Consider the following 15,679-nt stretch of genomic DNA (forward strand, 5'->3'; position numbering starts at 1 on the left):
TTCAACTTATAACTTAAAAAAACTCTCGGACTAATTTGACAGAATCTGTTCGTTTGGAGCGTCTGTGTTCCGGTTCTGTGCTTTAGTACGAGGTGATAGCAAATCATAATTCACGTCCAAAACAAAATATCTTAACTTTTTCTTTCTTTTTTTTCGTTCTTTACAAAATCATATTCTTTGTTACTTGTTCACCTCCAGAGAAATGCTTACAAACATTTTAGACATTTGAGACCATACTACTGCGAGAGGGTAGAAACATTTATTGTAGCAGAATACTAAAGTAATTCACTCATAAGTGTGTTATTCCCCTTATTTTATTGCAGCAACTTTTGATTCTTCAGTATAAAGAGAAATCAAAAGGGAAAATCTCTACAGTCTTGGGTTAAGAAGTGTGCTGGGATCCGGTGACCTAAACCGTATGTACAGGATATAAACATATTTATACTTTATATGTACACAGTTAATGGTTATCTAGTCATTATAAATAGTAGGTTTAACTTAGAGTCTACAAAAATAATGATTTTAGATGGGCACATGCAAACCAGTACACATAAACTTATTTGTAAAACACATCTCTATGCTTTTCTTTTTTGCTTTTAAATATAAATGTCGCCATTTAACCATCAGCTAAATGATTTAAATGCAAATCCCAAAGTCCCCAACGAAAAGTATAAAATCTGCTTCTCTCCACAGAGGCACCCTGCTTCAAGTGTTGTTCACCTATTAGTAAAGTCGAGATAATTTTGTCACATATGAATGACGGGTACAGACCCCATTTTCTCGGATTTAAGACAGTCCTCCAGAGTAAGAGCTTCCTTTGCTCCATTATACAAAAAATCTTGCAGACAGTAGATATTTGTTCAAATGTCACCTTGGCTTTTACATACTCATCAAAATGAGCAAAGTGAAGCCTCCGCCCACTGCCTGGAGCCTGCGCTCTGGGACAGCGCGGCAAAGCCCTAAGCCTACTGGTTCGCGACACCGTCGGCAAAGGCCGGTGACTGGGGGGGCACAAAAGGCTCATCCTGCTTCTGGTCCTCCTTCACGCTGGCCGCTTGGTCCGTGATGGAGGAGAAGGACATCTGGTCGTGCTCTATGATGTGCACTTGATCCTCCTCCTTGTCTTTCTTCACATAGAACATTTTTCTGAACTTCTTCAGCTCGTGGAGCTCACAGAAGGTTTCCAGAACCACCAACATGGCAATAAGACCCAGAAGCAGGTAACCTGTGTGAGAGAAATGACAGCGTCTCAGTGCGATCAAGCCACGCAAGACGCAACCCATCTGCTGATGAATAAATCCATTGCCACTTCTATAATTTCTAGGGATGTGTTGAATTCCACGGGTCAAAGAGGGACGACCCAGAGAAAAATGGAGAATGACTTAACCTCCTAGACCTAAGTAGACGTTTCTCCAGAGAAGGCATACAGATGGCCAACAGGCACATGAAAAGATGCTCAATATCGCTAATTATTAGAGAAATGCAAGTCAACACTACAGTGTGGTATCACCTCACACCAGTCAGATGGCCATGATTGAAAAATCTACAGATAACAAATGCTGGAGAGGGTGTGGAGAAAAGGGAGCCTCTTACACTGTCGGTGGGAATGTAAATTGATACAGCCACTACGGAAAACAGTATGGAGGTTCCTCAAAAAACTAAAAATAGAGCTACCATACGATCCTGCTATCCCACTGCTGGGCATATATCCAGAGAAAACTCTAATTTGAAAAGATGCATGCACCCCAATGTTTATAGCAGAACTATTTACAATAGCCAAGACATGGAAGTAACCTAAGTGTCCATCGACAGGTGAATGGATAAAGATGTGGTACATATATACAATGGAATATTACTCAGCCATAAAAAAGAATGAAATAATGCCATTTGCAGCGACAAGGATAGACCCAGAGATTATCAAACTAAGTGAAGTAAGTCAGAAAGAGAAAGGCAAATACCATATGATGTCACTTATATGTGGAATCTAAAATATGACACAAATAAACTTATCAATGAAACAGAGACAGACTCAGACACAGAGGAAAGACTTCTGGTTGCCAAGGGGGAGGGAGGGATTAGGAGTTTGGGGTTAGCAGATGCAAACTATTATATATAAGATGGATAAACAACAAGGTCCTACTGTACAGCACAGGGAACTATAGTCAACATCCTGTGTTAAACCATAATGGGAAAGAATATGAAAAAGAATGTATATCTGTATAGCTGACTCACTTTGCTACACAGCAGAAATTAACACAACATTGTAAATCAACTATACTTCAATAAAATAAATAAATTAAAAAAAAAGAATGACTTAACCTTCTACAACCCTGGATGATTCAGAATCACATGGTGTGATTCTGGGAAAAAAAGAAGTTGGGCCTGATAAGGCATTGTTAAAGAGAGATAACACACTGTACTCGCCCAAGGGCAACCTCCCCTCCACTGTATAATCAGTGCTTCTCAAAAAGCCAGTGACATTTCGGAAGAGTTTCTGATGTATTATCAGGAGTGCTTGGCACAAACCTTGCCACCCTTTTCAGCACTCAATGCTTTTAGCAGTAGACATTACAGTTTAAGCTAGATGAAAATTCCCTTTAGAATGGACGTGGAGGGACTTCCCTGGTGGTGCAGTGGATAAGATTCTGTACTCCCAATGCAGGGGGCCCAGGTTCGATTCCTGGTAGTGAACTAGATCCCACATGCATGCCACAACTAAGGAGCCCGCATGCCACAACTAAGGAGCCCGCCTGCTGCAACTAAGACCGAGTGTGACCAAATAAATAAATAAATATTAAAAAAAAAAAAAAAGGAACAGATGTGGATATTTACAAGGTCTTTGGGTGTGGTTATTTACACTTTCACCGGGGCCCCGCTAGCAGACTAAGCTTTCCATTATGTGACCAGTCATTTCTGGGGCACATGAACCATTCCTCAAATACTATGTTTCTGACTCCAAAATGAAAGATAACCTGTTGCTTCAGGTAAAGTGCTATTCCTTGGAATCCGTGATAGGAAAATGGTAATTTTAAGTCGATTCCAAGGCATTTAAAATCGGTTTTCAGAAAAAAAAAAGGTTTTCATCAGGGAAAGGAACAAAAACACGAAAATGAAAACTCAAAGAGTAACAAAAATCCCAGTTTCATGACCCCAAATGGTAAAACGTTTGAGGACTATTTTCAGAAAATAAATGAACCAGGGAAGTCAGAATCGGTAGCATAACTGGAACAAGGAGGCTGATTACATCAAGAATGCAAAGTGACAGTTTTCTAGTATCTTTAGAATTTGGTTATTAGGGTTTGGTAATAAGATAGCATATTTTAGAAATAGCAATGACATTGGTAGTAGACTAATGGCTAATCTCCTCCTTTTCCTTTATGCACTATGTAGTCGAACTCTTGAGGGCTGACAAAAAGAGCCATGATGTTTCAGACAAAAGCTGCGGGACTTTAGCCTATCCACAAACTAATATACCTTTGGAACGTTCATTTGCTCCACCTGGCACACGCACTATTCAGAGAGCCTAAGAAAACTACAATTCACATGGAAACAAGCCTTAAAACGTTCTGTAAGGATTTAGTATTACATGAAACATTGAGGACATTAAACCGTTGGGCAAAATTTATGAGCAAACAATTAGCACAAGAGAAAAGTAGAGCTAGCCACCATAATTAATTAAAGAAACGAATTCAACATCTCTTAAGTCATGAAAAAATTAAATTCAGAGAAGGAGGTAAACATTTTACCCTAATGCAAGACAAGAAAGTCTTGCATTAGGTAATTCTGGTGGTACTGTAAACTCATAGGCCATTTGGAAAGCACTGGGTCAACATGATCTATGAGTCACCAAAGGGCATGTTCACTTTGGGTCAGCCAGCCCACTTCCTGGAAAGATAACAAAGTAGAAAAACATGTAAACATACAAAAGTATTTACTGCAGTATTATTTATAATGCCCCCCAACTGGAAGCAATCTAAATATTTGATGGAGGGCTTCCCTGGTGGCACAGTGGTTAAGAATCTGCCTGCTAATGCAAGGGACACGGGTTCGAGCCCAGGCCCAGGAAGATCCCACATGCCGCAGAGCAACTAAGCCGGTGCACCACAACTACTGAGCCTGAGCTCTAGAGCCCGCAAGCCACAACTACTGAGCCCGCGTGTCACAACTACTGAAGCCTGTGTGCCTAGAGCCCGTGCTCCGCAACAAGAGAAGCCACCGCAATGAGAAGCCCGTGCACCGCAGCGAACAGTAGCCCCCGCTCACCGCAACTAGAGAAAGCCCACGCGCAGCAACGAAGACCCAACACAGCCAAAAATAAATAAATAAATTTATTTTTAAAAATAATAAATAAATAAACAAACAAATATTTGATCGAAGCAGGACTAGATGATGGTATAGGCACCCGATAAAATATTATGCGGATATTAAAGATAAATATGGTAAGTAGAGGAAATGTGCAATCCCTCCTGTAACCATTTGGTAAATGTTTATGGAACCTGTATGGTAGCCAGGCACTGCTGAAAGCACTGGGTGTTTATTAGTGAAGCCTTTGTCCTGAGTGAGCACGGTTTCATAGAAAAGCGAAAATACATACAGTTCAACTAATCCTTCTGTCATGTTAAGACTACAGGATAGGGCCAGGCCAGAACATCTGGCTGCCTGAGTATGTACTGTGATTTCCTAGAAGACATGGCATGAGCTGAGTCTTGAAAAATTCCTGAGAAGGCAGAAATGAAAACTATACGTACAGGGGATGGTGGTGGTGAGATGAACTGGGAGACTGGGATTGACATATATACATGTATGTATATGTATAAAATAGAGAACCAATAAGAACCTGCTGGATAAAAACATTCAATTCAATTAAATTCAAAAACAAAACTGTACATACAGTATGATGTAATTCTATACATTGTGAACAGACAGGAAACAGACACACAAAAATAAATAGTTTCTTGCCAATGGATTTCTAAGTTTTCCATGACATTATATTGAATTTTTCAAATATCGTTTAAGTTATAAGTCACTGGCCATCTGAATTTTATGCCTATTTTCCACATATAAAATTCTGAAAGCGGCAAACATGGTCTAACTTCTTCAAAAAAGAACCAGATGGACAAATGAGATGAGCAACTGGTTTACGATTTTCCTGGTAAATGAAAGAACATGATGGATTGTTAACAGGCTACATCCTAGTCCTGGTTTTCTTGAGCTTAAAATAGTTAATAAAGTAGAGCAATTTTTTTAAATCAAAAGTTGATTATCGGGCTTCCCTGGTGGCGCAGTGGTTGGGAGTCCGCCTGCCGATGCAGGGGACACGGGTTCGTGCCCCAGTCCGGGAGGATCCCACATGCCGTGGAGCGGCTGGGCCTGTGGGCCGTGGCCGCTGGGCCTGCGCGTCTGGAGCCTGTGCTCCACAACGGGAGAGGCCACAACAGTGAGAGGCCCGCGTACCGAGAAAAAAATTTTTAAAAAGTTGATTATCAAGTTATTCTGTGTGGTGCATTCTTGTGCTGTCATTTATAGTGTCTCTTACATTACTAGTAAGAAATTGATGGGTACTTTTAAGGTGCCTGGGAAACAATAATTCTCAGTAATAAGGCTTTTGCTTAAAGCATTTTGAAAGGAATCATGATGAAATGAAAAGTTATGGGAAGGTGGCAAAATGGAAAACTTATCCATGGAAAGCAGTCAGGGCTCTGATGAGCGGCTCTCCACGAGTGGGTGAGTGGAGCTTGGAATTGCCAACAGAGCCCTGGCGGGGGCAGAGTCCATGAACCCCAATACTCACACGTGATCCCAATCTTGTAGAGCTCCCTGAATTTTTGATTATAGCCCTCTCCGGGAACATAATCCCCGAGGCCAATGGTGCTCAGGGAAATGAAGCAGAAGTAAAAGGATTCCAGGAAGTTCCAGTCATCCTCCAGGAGGGAGAACACCGCGGCCGGGATGAAGAAGAAGCAGGACACAGTGATCACACCGAGAAGGACAGCGTGGACGATGGCCACCGCCTGCTTGGAGAAGCCCCAGCGGACGTGGAAGTAGAGGACTGGCCTGCGGGTGACGTGGATGGTGACACGCTGGACCACTGCCGTCAGGAACAGGAGGGTGAAAGGGATGCCGATGACCGAGTAGATGATGCAGAAGGCCTTGCCCCCGTCGGACAGGGGCACAGTGTGGCCATAACCTGAAAGGGGAAGAGGTGGAAAACACCGTATAAATAACACACGCCTGCCGTCCAGCCGTCCTCCCCTCCCACCCAGGAGATGAGCCAGACGAAATTTACGTTGGTGCTTCAAAGGCTGTATCCCGTTACTGCAGTAAGATTCAGCAGCGGACGCCATACATTTGGGAAGTCCATCCCCCTGGGTCAGATCCACCCGGCTCTTCCCGACACATCCAAGCCTGGCGTTGAGGTCATTGTTAGGCTGAAATAGAAGCTCTGTGTGCGGCGGAGCTAACGCTTCGTCGTCTTAGCCATCAGGGAAAATGCATGATAGGATGCCTCTGTGCCAGGAGGGTGTACCCCTCCCCACTCCGCTCCCCCCAACCTTCCCCAGGAGCCTCATTAGGATCCAAAGCCAGTACAGGCTTGCTCCGAAACACTAGAACCAGGCAGATGACGGTACAGTGGGAAGATGGGGGAAGACTCAGTGAGGATACAGACATCAAGAAACAGGAAGATAAACGAAGATGAAAGCACACCGAGTCACAGGGCTGAATGCTTCTTTTCAAATACTTTGTTCGATGATCTGGTTAAACGGCACATCCACAAACTGTTAACATTTTTTCCGCCTTGTCATTTCTGTAGGTTCCAAGATGCCATATAGTCCACAAAACAGACATAAAAAACCCCCACCCGTTAGGGTCAGTGGTCAAAACCTATGTCTCTGATTTTCCACTAGGTTTCAGTCATTCCCAAATCAAGCTAGTCAAGAGACTTCATCTGACAAATGGCTGCAAGAGAGAAGCCAACGGACTGTTTTTAAAATCTCACAAGCCCTGGGGCTTCCCTGGTGGCGCAGTGGTTGAGAGTCCGCCTGTCGATGCAGGGGACACAGGTTCGTGCCCCGGTCTGGGAAGATCCCACATGACGCGGAGCGGCTGGGCCCACGAGGCATGGCCGCTGAGCCTGCGCGTCCGGAGCCTGTGCTCCGCAACGGGAGAGGCCACAACAGTGAGAGGCCCGCATACCGGAAAAAAATAAAAAATAAATCTCACAATCCCTTCTTCCTGAAAGGATGCCCATGTCTGAACAAGTCTGTCCAGGAAAAAGCCAACTAAATGCATTTTTTCGGGTGAAATCAGCTTCTGAAAAAAAACCCTCACTCATGGGGTTATTATTGAAAAGTGGCTTCAAAACCTGATTTCTAAAATATATCCTGCTTAGAAATAACTCTGAAAAACCTTCAGCTTCAGATCTCCGGATTCTCTGCTTTATACCAGTTTCCAGGGGTACGGGGGGCGGCCCAGGTCTATGTGGCCACCAAGAAGCTGCCCCGGTTACTCCTGTGCCTGGCCTCAGCACGACAGTCAAGGTGGTTTATCCCAGAAGGTTATGAACGAATAGGGAGTCCCAGCAATCTACTGAAATTGTATCCACTTGAACATATCTCCACACCCGTGCATTTTCTGTAAAGAGATGCCAGAGCTCAGACGCTCAGAGGATTGAGAACCACTGTGCTGAGCATCGGGTCCTGAACCCATCTGGTCCTCGCACACCTGGCTGCTCCTGGAATGCTTCAGCTGATTCCGGGCGTGGTTAAAGAGGGAGATGAGTCAGTTAGGGTTTCCAGAGGGTAACATGAAGGATGGAGAAAGCTTGTCGAATTCTGTTCATGCAAAAAAAGGAAGCAGCAGAAATGTGAATGCCTCACTTTTGAGGAAAAACACATTACAGAGGAATCAGACTTCATAAGTAAAGCAGCCCATATCACAGAAGACAGGGGCCAATCAGAGCCATGCCAGGCATTAAGGAGGAAGGATATTTTAATGGTCAGAGATCTGGAAACAGAATCTGATCATGGAATCTTATTTAACACAACAAAGCTGACTGGTAAGTGATTCACAAATTTGGTAATGAGCCTCTGACCAAAAGTATCAGGAGACAACAGGGGAGCAAGCAGAGACTGTAAGGGATGGATTGACTTTGGCAGGAATTGTGTAGAGAAAACATAAGATTAGCTGAATTTGTTAGACTACGTGAAAGCCTTGAAGCCATGGTTTTATTACTGTTTGGTAGCATCGCTATGAAGTATCTTCACTAAAAGTGTAACACACCTATTTCACATAGCCCACCTCTTCTGTAGCATCTGTTCCAATAAACTACACGATTTCAGTGCTAGTAGAAAAAAAAATTAATTTCTAGTTTTAAAATACTTTAGGCTACAGTTTTTACTCTCCAATGATAATAGCTCTTTTTATTAGAATCTTAACTAAACTTCCATTTACTAAAATGTTATCTCCAAGCCACAGAGATAATCATTACAAGACTCTAGGATGGCTGTCTGCAGTAATGCTTTTTTTTTTTCGGTCAGTAATGTGTTCCCACTAAGAGATTAAAAATCACTAAAGTGTAGGTGCCTCTTGAAAGCCAGTTTCTCCTTCTGATGTTTGCATAAATAATTTTTGTTAGTGGAAAGTACACTGTAAAATTTATATCTCATCTGCAGTCTCTACACTTTCAGTGCTTTACTGAGTACACAGCAATTCTTTTGCAATGGACAGTTGAATGCACCAGACAGAAACCTTCAGTCCTAGTGAATTATAATGAAGCAGTGAATAATTTACTCAAGTTCAGTCAACTGACTCCCCAGATAAATCGCAAAGCAAAGCTCGTATTTTTATCTCAGAACCACATTAACATCCTTTACAAACTAGGAAGGATTTAGCAGAATGTTAATACCTTACTTATTTGGTGTTCCTTAAATTTTTCTAAGGCTATGCATATAATTTTGGGGCCCAAAAGATTGAGAATGGCAAAGTCTACTGGAAAAACGAACTTCAAAAACTTAGGATCCAGGGACGTCCCTGGTGGCGCAGTGGTTAAGAATCCGCCTGCCAATGAAGGGGACACGGGTTCAATTCCTGGTCCAGTAAGATCCCACATGCCGCGGAGCAACAAAGCCCATGCGCCACAACTACTGAACCTGCGCTTTACAGCCCGTGAGCCACAACTACTGAGCCTGCATGCCACAACTACTGAAGTCCGCGTGCCACAACTACTGAGCCCGCGAGCCACACTACTGAGCCCACGTGCCTAGAGCCCATGCTCCGCAACAAGAGAAGCCACCGCAATGAGAAGCCCACACACCACAACAAAGAGTAGCTCCCGCTCGCTGCAACTAGAGAAAGTCCGCGCACAGCAACAAAGACCCAACGCAGCCAAACATAAATAAATAAATAATATAATATAATAATATAATATTATATATATATATTTAAGAAACAAAAACTTAGGATACAGAGACGAAACTAGGATGTACAAATGTTCTAATAGAGTAGCCTCCTATCCCACGATTGCTGGGTTTTCTGTTCTGATTCTGCACCTGTAGGGCAGGTAGGAGGACATGTATCATGCGGGTGAGGGCGTAGGGGGCGCATCACACCGATGACAGTCTCCCAAGAAATCTGGCTTCGCCATCTGTCACTCTAACTAAACAGCCCTGACACGAGGCTAGCTAACATCCAATTTGGAGCCACGCCATGCTGGACACGGGCCTTCTAGTTTTTCTTGTATTTACATCCTCCTGAATGAGATCCAAGAGAACCTCTGTGGGCTCCTATTCCGTCCATTACAGCAAGTCACAAACGTGCAATTTCTTCACATGTACCTGATGCTTTTGAGAGAAGTGCCGCTCACCACTACCTCTTGTGGTGACCCTGCCCGTATAAAAAAATACTCTTGGGAATTCCCTGGTAGTCCAGTGGTTAGCAGTCCGAGCTCTCACTGCTGAGGGTCCGGGTTCAATCCCTGGTTGGGGAACTAAAATCCCACAAGACATGTGGCACGGCCAAAAAAAAAAAACAAACCAACCTCTCATTTATTCATATTATTTAATATAACATGGTACAATGTATGCACACTCCATCTGGAATCCTTGCCTACAAATAAATACACAACTGCAGAGGCACCAGTCAAATGTGATAGGATGCCCTGTGGCCCAGAGGATGAGTTATATTCCAAAGAGGCTCACATAAACATCAGCTGAAAGTTTCCATCAAAACTGTATGTTGTAAAAAAATGATTCATTCTTCAATATGGAAAGTACATTTTCATTGGAAAACTTCACAGAATACTGATGAAAACGTCTCCTTGACCACCCACCTCCTCTTCAACTCCAGGTCTCCAGAGGTGACTGTTATGAGTCTATAGCCAATAGTTCCTGAAATTTTTCAAAGCATTTAGCTCCATATACATAGATTTCCAGAAAAACACAGTTTTAGTTTGTTTCTATCATGAATAGTATACCGCATGTATGGCTGTTCTGCTGTTTTCTTTCTGATGATTCTGCTTCAACATGTAGTTTTTCACCGTTTGCTACCTGCTTATTGACCGTTTGTTCTACATTATCCAATCAAAAAGATTTAATTTTCTAATTTAAATTTTTCAGCGAGCAACCTGGCCAACTTTGGGATTCCTATTACGAATGCTTTCTTTTCTAAGCATTAACAACTTTCAGGGTTCATTACCGGTCACTCTAAAACCACGTGCTTACAAATGAACTTATTTACAAAACAGAAATGAACTTATTTACGGATATCGAAAACAAACTTATGGTTACCAAAGAGGAAACGTGGTGGGGGGGGGAATAAATCAGGAGCTTAGGATTAACATACATACACTACTGTATATAAGACAGATAACCAACAAGGACCTACTGTAGAGCACAGGGAACTCTACTCAATATTCTGTGATAACCCATGTGAGAAAAGAATCTGAAAAAGAATGCATATATGTATAAACGAATCACTTTCGTTGTACACCTGAAACTAACACAACATTGTAAATCAACTAGACTCCAATAAAATTTTAAAATAAATAAAAAATAAAATATGTGTTTATTCATTTTACCGCTTACACTAGTCCTATGAATACTATCTAGTGCTAAGTGATCCCAACTGTTTCATTTCTATATGTTTTCTTTTCCCTCGCACTGTTTATTTTAATTTTTTAATCTCTTGAATGATGTTTTTTAGCTCTAGAGTTCAAATTACAATGATCTTTCCCTTTTTCCTATTTTTAGACCATCTTCAATCTATTTTTTTTTTTTTTTTTTTTTTTTTTTGCGGTGCACGGGCCTCTCACTGTCGTGGCCTCTCCCGTTGCGGAGCACAGGCTCCGGACGTGCAGGCTCAGCGGCCATGGCTCACGGGCCCAGCCGCTCCGCGGCATGTGGGATCTTCCCGGACCGGGACACGAACCCGCGTCCCCTGCATCGGCAGGCGGACTCTCAACCACTGCGCCACCAGGAAAGCCCCTCAATCTATTTTTAAGACATGTATCCCTATAATGTCTTCTCCCACCAGCCTCTCCCTATCCTCACAAGCCAAGATCACCTTATGAAGCCCTGCTTCATGAAATCGAAATTATCAGAGGCGTAAATGAAAGTTGCGGAAACTTGGGCTTCCCTGGTGGCGCAGTGGTAGAGACAGGTAGAGACCTGTTCCCTCTGAAAGAGAATCCGCTCTTAATCTCTCTGTACCTTCCCCAGCACCAGCTTGCTCAAGTGGCCACCTACTGAGCACTGTCACTTAATCCCCTTGTTAGGTTACCAGAGGCGCAAGAGGGTAGCACGTGACCCAATAGCCAATATGAGATCATCACCAGATTAGTTCCGGTTTTCAGTATAGCTTTCCCAGGATTCCACGCAGCCCCATGTATTGTGGTCCCCCAGAAGGGAACAGACGAGGCAGGGTAAACAGGCTTAGGGCTGCCTAGTTGGAGTCATTTCAGGGGGCTCTGGCATGCAGGGGCTGGCCCTAGTTGTTTGGTACCCGGCCCTGGGGTAGTCCCCTGGTACGAGGGCGGCGGGAGAGTATCTCAGAGAGACAGCCCGATAAAGGAGGTGCTGGGGTGAGGGCTCTGGACTGGCTGGTTTGGATAGGAAAAGCACACTCACAGGTGGGCCCTTTACCATCTCGGGATTGGCTAAGCCTGGGAGGGGCAGCTCCTGCAGGATCAACAAGGCCCCAAGATTCCAGAGCATCACAATAAAGAGACACGTCATACAGAAGGAGAGCGAAACCAGAGCCTACCTCTAGGGAGGCACGCCCGTAGGGCTGGCCCAGAAGCAGTGCCAAGCCTGAGCTTAGTCTAGCAACCAAAGCAGGAAGAATCCAGCGTAGTGGATATGGGAACGGGGAGATGAGCTGGAGAGCATCTAGAAAAAGTCAGGGAATAAGGTCAATACGTAATTACAATGACACTTCACGATACTTCAAATTCCTAGAACCTTCAAAGGATCCTCGGGACCTCCCTGGCGGTCCAGTGGTTACGACTCCGCACCTCCAATGCAGGGGACGTGGGTTCCACCCCTGGTCGGGGAACTAAGATCCCACGTGCCGCGTGGTACGGCCAAAAAAAAAAAAAAACCCTCATATTTGGTCCTTGTTAAGTCTGGTCTCCCCTGCAGACCTGGGAAGAGTGTTCCAAAGAGAAAATGAATGTAAAGCGTTTGGTACGTTATGACCCAGGCATTTGCTTTATAAATGTCATCTCCTTTAATCTTCACATCAGCTCTTTGAGATAAGCATGCCAAGTCCCTATTTTACGGAAAAAGAGACACTGAGATTAGACCGTTTACCGAAGTTCTAAGAGCAAGCTCGCGGCAGAGGCAGGATTTGAACCGTGTGTTTACCGATCTTTTAAATCAGGCCATAGGGGCTGTGATGAGGGGTAACTGGGAAACACAGAGGAGCGATGATGGCTGACGACGTGGGCGATGAAAGCTGGAGAAATCCCTGTGTGTTCCCAAATCACGGAATACTCGGAGACAGATCAGACCTAACGCAATGACCACAGGGCATGGCTAACCTGTGCTGGGAGCTCCCAGAAACTCACCCTGCCCTGAGGGTCCGGGGCCCTGGGTGAGAGCTAGGCTGTGATAAAAGAAATGTTCACATGCTGAGATTTAGGGAGGTCGTTCTGGCTACTACAAGAGATAACTTGAATTTTATGCTAACTAAAAATAGCCTGTTTGGGCTTCTCTGGTGGCACAGTGGTTAAGAATCCGCCTGCCGATGCAGGGGACACAGGTTGGAGCCCTCATCCAAAAATATCCCACATGATGCGGAGCAACTAAGCTCGAGCGCCACAACTACTGAGCCTGTGCTCTAGAGCCCACGAGCCACAGCTACTGAGCCCGTGTGCCACAACTACTGAAGCCCGCGAGCCTAGAGCTCGTGCTCTGCAACAAGAGAAGCCACCGCAATGAGAAGCCCACGCGCTGCAACGAAGAGTAGCCCCCGCTTGCTGCAACTGGAGAAAGCCCGCACGCAGCAACGAAGACCCAACACAGCCGAAAATAAATAAATAAAATAAAATAAATAAATAAACTTAAAAAAAACCCAACCTGTTTGTGGCCTGTCAAATCTACATTGTACATCTGCTTTAATTTTTAAAGAAAAGGGCACACTGACCAGAAGTAAAGAATGTCCACGTGAAACACAAAGATTAAATGCCTCCCTTCCTGGGATACCAAGGCTGGGATTCCTTTGATGACAAGCCTGCCTTCGCAGGTGCTAAGGCTGTGCTGACTCGCTGTGCATGTGCTGGTCTGTTTCTTTTAAACCTTGAAGGAATGGATCCCTGACTTGTTTGACGTTCTTTGTTCTGACAAGATATAAAACTGTGTCGAAAACCATGCTTCTCTGGAGCAGTTTCTCAGAGTCATATGCGAAGCTGGCTCCCGGGCTATAGTCCTCAGATGGCTCAGGTAACACTCTTTTCTATTCTTATTATTGATTGTTTATTGATTTTTTTTCATCGACAGCTATCTAGGCAGCACACTGGCCTGTCCTGATTTTCCCCTGGACCTGAGACTTCTGCTTGGTCCAGTCTAATTCACTGTTTTTCTGGGGTTTTTTTGTTTTGTTTTGTTTTTAAAATATTTATTTATTTGGTTGTGCCAGGTCTTAGATGCGGCACGCGGGCTCCTTAGGTGAGGCACGCGGGCTCCTTAGGTGTGGCACGCGGGCCCCTTAGGTGCGGCACGCGGGCTCCTTAGGTGTGGCACGCGGGCTCCTTAGGTGTGGCACGCATGTGGGATCTAGTTCCCTGACCAGGGATAGAACCCGGGCCCCTGCTTTGGGAGCGCACAGTCTTATTATCCACTGTGCCACCAGGGAAGTCCCTGTTTCTAGTTCACTGCTGCCTTTGCTTTGGGGTTACTCTCAGTATTTCTTTCCACCTCTGTTCCCCTTTGAGCTACTGCAGAAGAAATGTTTAGGTCACCCCTGGTCTACCTGGTCCCAATTCCACGAGAACACGGATGAGAGGGTTCATACCCCCTCCTGATGAGTGCCCTCCACACCAACCTCTTGCAGACGTTACAGCCTGTTACAGAGGATGCTCTACACCCACGGGCCCGGCATTCTCACCCCGGCTGCTGCTGCCGTGCGTGTGGCAGCACCCCGTCCTCGCTCCTTGTGTAGGGGTCAGCATACCTGTGCAGGCCCCCGCTCCCCCCGTGTGTCTGTCACACACAGACCTACCTTCCACCCCGGGACCTCTGACGAAAGAGTTGGAATCCTGATCTAGAGCCTGACTGTTGTGCAAAACAGCGCAGCTGAGGAATCACACGTCATATTCTAGTCTGTCTTTTTGTGATTTCTTTTTCGTTTCCTCTCTCACCCATTCCTGACCACGTCTTAGAAATTTCTGACAACAGGAAAACAATGAGAAGAAAAACTGAAGGAAGCAACAGAACAAGGGTCTAGTCCTTCCGAAAGCGCCAGTATTTTAAACAAGCCTTTCTCGTTGTATTTCCTCCACCTGCCACTTCCCTCAGGTGTGCCTTTGGGTTTGACATAATTATCCTGCAGCCACTACTTCCCTGAGGTCTAAAGTTCTTAGACTGTAAAGGCTTCCCAGTCGTGCACTTTTAGAACAGGGTTTGAAAATTCATGCTGGTAGGCATTTTCCCCCGGGGCATGGATGCTGTGCAGACAATTCCAACTTATTTTCCCCTAGGAACAGCAGGCACCTTGCCCTGTGGAAGACAGGGTAAAGGTAAAGGAAAAAGTGCTGGAGGACAAGAAGAAGACACACCATTTACTTGACCTTGAATTTCCAAGTCCCGCCATGCAGATAAGCAGCATAGCTCCTGTCTGGCCCCAAGCCTAAATCCAGGCTAGCAGTGGTCCTAAACTCTTGTCTGGTGTAAAGGGGTGGAGAAGCCCTGGATGCCTGCTGGACCAAACCACCCCTCGCTTTACAGAGACTCAAAGCAGTGACGTCCCAAGGTTTTCTGGCAGGAAAACACAGGTGTCTACTTCACCTTGGTGGAAAAGTCTCTATACCTTTGAAAGGCAGAGTTTCCTGGAATAAACTTTCTCTTTCTCTTCCATTGGACCTTAAAGACACTGATGCTCTTGAACATTGAGAAAACAGGGAGGAAAGTGCAAACAAAAAAGTCCTTTGCAGGCTTCCCTGGTGGCGCAGTAGTTGAGAGTCCGC

The 15,679-nt window shown here is 44.7% G+C and overlaps 1 protein-coding gene across 1 annotated transcript in view; it reads right to left on the reverse strand.

Moving 5' to 3' along the window:
- Positions 1-243: 243 nt before the first annotated feature.
- The window catches only part of KCNK1 (potassium two pore domain channel subfamily K member 1), a 50,105-nt gene continuing 34,669 nt past the window's right edge, over positions 244-15,679 (reverse strand). Inside the window, exons 2-3 of the mRNA XM_030839473.2 lie at positions 5,792-6,187; positions 244-1,225 (exon numbers count right to left, since the gene is read on the reverse strand). Of these exons, the coding sequence (XP_030695333.1) occupies positions 966-1,225; positions 5,792-6,187 (656 nt within the window). The 3' untranslated portion in view covers positions 244-965. The remainder of the gene's footprint in view (positions 1,226-5,791; positions 6,188-15,679) is intronic.

Source organism: Globicephala melas, chromosome 16, assembly GCF_963455315.2.
Source record: "Globicephala melas chromosome 16, mGloMel1.2, whole genome shotgun sequence".
Lineage (NCBI taxonomy): Eukaryota > Metazoa > Chordata > Mammalia > Artiodactyla > Delphinidae > Globicephala > Globicephala melas.